The 6,451-nt window shown below is 44.1% G+C and overlaps 1 protein-coding gene across 4 annotated transcripts in view; it reads left to right on the forward strand.

The window, feature by feature from the left end:
* CELF2 (CUGBP, Elav-like family member 2) overlaps window positions 1-6,451 on the forward strand; it is a 468,221-nt gene that overhangs the window by 397,868 nt on the left and 63,902 nt on the right. For all 4 annotated transcript variants that reach the window (XM_015417989.1, XM_015417991.1, XM_015417990.1 and 1 more), the window contains one exon: window positions 6,176-6,334. In XM_015417989.1, coding sequence (XP_015273475.1) covers window positions 6,176-6,334 — 159 coding nt within the window. The remainder of the gene's footprint in view (window positions 1-6,175; window positions 6,335-6,451) is intronic.

The following is a 6,451-nucleotide window of genomic DNA, read 5'->3' on the forward strand; positions in this document are numbered from 1 at the left end:
TTATTATTATTATTATTATTATTATTATTATTATTATTATTTCTGTATCACCCCATCCCTGAGTACACAAGGCTCTGGGCGATTTACAACAGGTTAAAAACAATATAGAATTACATATTAAAACCATCAGTCAATCCTCATTTAATATTCTCCAGATGGCGTCAGTAATTTAATCCAAAACCTACTCTGGGCTGTTCTTCTATCTCGTGGGTAGGTTAAGGAGGAGGAAGAAAAGAGGGTGGCCAGCTATGATGGAAAACCATTCCTGTCCGCAACCAAAAGCCTGGTGGAACATCTCTGCCTTACAGACCCTGCGGAATGGCATCAAGTCCTGTAGGGACCCGATGGAAGTTGGCAGAGAGTCCCACCAGGTTGGAGCCAGGGCCGAAAAAGCCCTGGCTCTGATTAAGGACAGCCGGATATCTTTAGGACCAGGGATCACCAGTAAATCTAAGCATAGCCTCCATGGGTCCATTGTCTGTCCAGCCTACATATGATGTACAGTCTATGTGGGGAGGAGGTTTGGAACACTGTTAATATGCCAAACTCCCATAGGCCATTTGCATTTTTCATCTCTTGTTTTTGTACACAAACGCAGAAACAGAGTGTTGTAGCACGGGAACACAGAATAAGGTCGTTTCTCGTGTGCCTTTTCAAAGACATGTGGGGTTGAACCCTACCAAGCCTTTTCACTTGCTCAGTTCTCTGCTGAACGCATCTCACATCCCATATGGCTTTTTGTTCATGTAGGTCTCATTAATAATAACCAACTTATGACGATCCCCTTATAGGTCTTTTGAGGCAAGAGAGGAGACAGTGTGTTTTGCCGTTGCCTTCATTTGCATAGCAATCCTGGGCTTCCTTGGTGGTCACTGGTCTAAGGACTAACCACAACTGACCCTGTTTAGTTTCCAAGCTCTGACAAACTCAGGCTAATTGGGGCTATTCAGGCTGCTATAGGTCTTACTACCACCAGAATAATCTATTCTGGGGTCCACAGGGACCCCCGTCGTCCCTCTTGGACAAATGGAAAAGCCAGCAGGATCGTACCCATGGTGCATTCTGGTGGATCAGGTCTGTGTGTGAAGATTATTTTTTTAAGGTCATACTCAAGTGTCCGCCGTTGCTTTCCTGTTCGTTTCAGACATCGGCATGACTCTTGAAAGTATACCGAAGACTTTGAAAAGTAACCTTAGAAAAGACCGTCAGGCTACCTCTGGAAGAAAAAAAAAGTTCATTGGTGATATTTGAGAGAGAAGGGGGGGGAAACCAATATGAGATGTTGAAATGAAATAGGAAAATGGCTGTCATCTTAAAACAGCAAACACAGTGGGAGAAAGAGAGTATATTGATTTAGTTCAATGCGCTCTTACATTTCCTCCTCTTTGGCTGTTAATGTCAGTGTTGTTATGGTAAAGAGTTGATTTTCGATAGCTAATATTAAATCTGGACACTCAGCCAGAAGCTATAATGCCTCTGGGCCATTTGATTTTGTGTTTAATGTAAAGAAAAATCATTTCTAACCACGGATTATGTACTATGCAATCAGATTTCATTTGAAACAGTGTCTCTGTTCTCCCCCTCCCCGATTTCCTTATTTTTCACTTCTTCATCACAAACCACTAAGACGCATTTTCAGCATGAGCCTGAGATCCAGAATGGTGTGAATGAAAATGTTTGGGTGGGAAAACAACAAACATTCCCCAAATGCGATGACTTCTCGTAGTGCCATTACCTTCTTGCTCTGTATCTGTACAGGGGTGTCAAACATGCGACCCCGGGGGCCAGATCCGGCCCCCGGAGGGCTTCTATCAGGCCCGCAGTGGAACTGGCTGTCTTCTACTTCTTCCAGTTCTGCTGCTGCTGCGTCATTGTAGGTTTGCAGCTTACAGATACACACCTGAACAGCATACTCAAGATCACAACAGCACAGACATTTAATGTAATAATTCAGAGCAAGGGGTGCCAGTTATCAGACACTGTTAAATAAACAAAATATTGCAAGAGTGCTGATGTTTTAAGCATGTTTTTATTTTAAGTAAAACCCTTTCTGTTTGTGTCCTTTATAAAGTTTATATCTCCGCTACCTGGCATTACATTTTATGGCACACATGGCCCGGCCTGACAGGGTCTCATTTATGTCAGATCCGGCCCTCATAACAAATGAGTTCCACACCCCTGCTTTAGTACATTGTGTGATCACATCATATTTAAACCTCACTTGTATATATTTGTGAAGTTATACACAAACACTGGCTTCATTGGAGACACTAATTATATATAGAAAATAGTTGCAAATATAACAATTCTCATAAGAAGCCGTTTTGGTATATGCGATTTCAATCTTTATGTTCACTTGAAAGAGCAGCGCTGATGAAATATGGAGCAGACAGGAGCAGCAAAAAAAAAAAAGAATTATAGATTCATAAAGTGCTACAATATTGTTTATACAATTTACTGCTAGTTAAGCATTCATAAATACAATATCGGCTGTCAGCGGAGCTCATAGATGCAAGACCGTAGACTGGAACCACTATCTCATTTTCCTGTCCTTGAGATTTATTTGTGTTCCTTTCTGAAAGGGATTTTTAAGAGTTTCATGCGTGTACTGGGAACGTGCCATATAGTTTCTTACTCCTCTGAACGACTACATGAAACAGAATCCAAATCTCTCGAGTTGCCTGGTCTATCATTTAAGCTGGTCTCAATTTTTCTTTTAAAGACCATAATAAGAATCCCTTTTTTGTGCATTCATGCTCCAAACAATTTGGAGGAAGCAGTTCCATAGCCTGATAACTCCTTTCTAATCTTTACAAGCATCTCTTCTGATTTTTACTTGCCCTCCCCAAGGGAAAGACTTTCATCCCTCTAAAATGAATTAAACAAGCATTTTAAGAGAGAGAAGGCCTAGAGAAAGAATACTACTTTGCTCAAGGGTGCGAGAGCTGTTAAAATTGATCCCTGTTTCAGCATACAATTTAGCGTGCTAATTGTTGCCCCCCAAACACCCATTTCTAAGCATGATTGTTGGGTAACCAGTATGCTGATAGCTGGCCACCACACAACACATATTCTTACTACAGTTTATTTCACAAGTGTTGAATTGTATAAAGCCTGATCACTCTTTAGGGAAAAGATGACATCAATTTGTGGGTGTCTGTGTGTGTGGAGTGAAGAAGAATAAAACGAGCATGTAGCTTACCGAGTTTACTCAAATGTAAATCCCACGCAGAGCGCTAGGCATTACTCCCTGGTAAAAGTGCTCAGGTTTGCAGCCGTAAAGTTGGAGAAGGAATCATAGTTAAACCCCATCAAAATCTTGTTCGGGACATAAAGAAAAAGGAGCAGAATTTCAGTTTTAAGATCTTTTTAGCCTCATTAAACTCAAGTGGGCTCAGAAGTCAAATCTGTTGAAGTCAAATGAGCTGAGAAGCGTGTAAGGCTACACAGGATTACACTGCAGACTCGTTGGAGAAAAAAGAAAAACATATCGTTAAAGCAAACCATGGTTTATTGCAATGTCTGAAATCATGGTTTGTTTAAACTGTATGGGTGTATTTTTAACAAGCTTGCAATGTAGATTAATTCTATGGAAAATTACATAATTCTCGGTCCATTAAAGGATTTAGAAGGGTGTAACTCTGCATAGGATGGCACCACAGGTAACAAATCCTGGTTTGTGCATAAACTCTGGTTTGTCGTCTTCATCCGGCAGGCAGGACATGATCTGTATCCTGCCATCTCCTTGGCAAGTCATCTAAATGGGACAGTGCTACTCAACTACCACGGTTTGGGGATTCTGATATCACAACAAACCACAGTCAGTTGGTTAACAAAACAATAAATCAGTTAGCTGGTTACCAAAATCAGCTACAAACCCTAGTTTGAAATTCTACTATTGTGACAACCAATGTTGCACGACTCGGCTGACCCCCCCTTCGCAGTCACTGGATTCGGAGCTTCAGAGAAGCTCAGCCATCTTGGTGGCCTTGTCCCCAAGGGCAGCAGGGGTCTCAGTCACCTGAACAGGGGAGGGGGGTTACGCCACCACACCCTGCCTTCACGCTCCTCCTGGGTCACTCGCCGTCTCTCTGGCCCTGGCTTTGCAGACCGCAGGCAATCCTCCTCGACCCCTTCCTGCTGCCCTCCTTTTATCCCCATTCCCATTCCACCTGACTAGCCCTTAGCCTGTCCCCACTCCTCCCCTTGCGCCCCCACACTTAGTTGTAGATGCTGGGCCTCAGGTGGGGCCTTGGCCCCAGGTGTCTCTTCCGGGGCGCGGTGTAGCACTGGCTCCTCTCCCACCCTGCAGCTGATGGCTCCAGTGCAGTACTGACTGTGTTGCCCCAGTGCAGTTGTGCCAGGGCTGGCCCTTCTTATCAGCCCTCTCCCGGCCTCTCCGAGCCTCCAGGTGGGTGCAGGACTGCCCGTGGGGGGGGCTTTTGGGTGGCGACGGGGTGGCCAGTGGTGGCGAGAGGGCTGTGGGAGGCCTGTCGGTGGGACAACCAACAAATCCCTGCTTGTTGGTCTGTCTGCATTCAGTCATCATGAATAACTGGGGTTTGATCAAATCACCTGTTATAAAACACAGGTTATCATGTTGTCTGAATAGAGCCTCAGTCTTAAAATGGACTTGGTGTTGGGATTAAAAGTTGGTAAATAAATCATCAAATAAATGCCCATCTTGCCACTAATTTTCCATACGAAATGAGCAATTGTGGTTTTGATTCTTCCAGTTTATAAGCCCTTTTCAGTAGCTTCAACTGTATGTACCAGGAGTCAATCTTCTGCACATATCAGGAAGATTGTGAGTAGCATATACTCCTGATATGTGCAAATGGTTAGGCCCGAACGTAATGTCAGAAAGGTCTTCAGAACTATCGGTATGCAGAGATAGAAAAAAAAGGTGTCTAAACAAAATTAGTCTAACCCCATGAATTCACACAGTGGATCCTGTCTTCCAAGACATCCATTCACCATCAGATCAGTTTGAATCACCTAGATTAGAAGTGATTGAAAATGACATGATGCTCCAGATGTGCGCATAGAACATGGGGCGTGTTTTGCGGCACGCACCCAAGGGCTTCTGAGAAGCAAGTCACCCAAAGGCCTTGATCCAGAGCACATCAGCCATACTGTAGGTCCCATCCTGTGGAAACTGTACGGACTTGTTACCTTCATTTCAAAGGCTCTCAAAGTGTGCCTGGATTGGGACCCCAAAAGACTACGGGTACAGTCTGTGCGCCTTTACAATCGTGCAATGCATGCTTTTGTGCATACGGTTGTGCAACCTGTGATCCTGAGAGCCAGACTCATACCTTTACAACTTCCGGTATAGCAGGAGAGAAGACAATTGCATCTCCGCCCATCTTTCCTTCCCGTAGATCTGTCATGTGCCCCTCCTCCATCTCTTTTAGTGTGGCTCACCTGGAGTTCTACTACCCCCCCACAGCAGGTAAGGGTGGGGGAGGGGCACAGATAAGGAGGGGACCAAAGATGCTTCCCCTTCTGCTGCACCATGAGAATGAAGGGTATGTGTTTAGTCTCGAGAGTAAAGGATAGAAAGTATGCTTGTATAGCTCCCATTCATTTCAGTCAAGCTTCCATAGATGTTCTCTGTAGCCCGGAATCCCCTTTAACGATCAAATGCTAAATATGCTTGGCTTGAAATCAGTAACTTCCAAGGAAGAGTATTTAGGATCAGGAATTAATGTGGGGGGGGGAGGAAAAATTTGGAGCTTTATAGCTTGGCGGGGCGGCCTTCCCGCCTTTCCCATTTCCTGCCATTATTAAAAATGAACAACAATAACATAGAAATGCTGATTTTTTTTAAAAAAAGCAACTTTACTTTGTATCCATAAAGGATATTATCAGTGCCATCCTAAACAGAGTTAATGCCCGTCTAAGCCCACTGACTTCAATGGATGTAGAAGGGTGAAACTCTGATAGGACTGCACTGTAAAAGATGTTGAAAACTGAAGGTAAGATGGAATGATGCCAGCTGTTTTAGACTGTACCAACCTCTTGTCTTCCTGCAGTATCAGAACGCACCTTTACATGAGTCGATTAAAATTAGCACGGCTTTTCAGCGGTCGCAGGGAGATAATTCCTCTGGTCAGGACTCATGCCAACGTGTGCTAGAGTGATTCCCTCCCCCCCATCTGTCCAATCACAGGGCTGTTCTTCACCAATAGTCGTGAAATTTGCTGATACTCAAAAGGACAAGGAGCAGCGGCGTTTACAACAGCAGTTGGCACAACAGATGCAGCAACTCAACACTGCCACCTGGGGGAATCTCACAGGTCTTGGAGGACTGACGCCACAATACCTGGCTGTAAGTAATCATCCCATTTGATTATGGAGCATTTTCAAAGCAAAGAGCAATGTTTATCTTAGCAAAATATGGTTTAGGCCTAGCCTTATGTAAATTGATGGCGCTGAGTTATGGGTG

This window comes from Gekko japonicus, unplaced genomic scaffold, assembly GCF_001447785.1.
Source record: "Gekko japonicus isolate JY-2015 unplaced genomic scaffold, Gekko_japonicus_V1.1 scaffold1132, whole genome shotgun sequence".
Lineage (NCBI taxonomy): Eukaryota > Metazoa > Chordata > Lepidosauria > Squamata > Gekkonidae > Gekko > Gekko japonicus.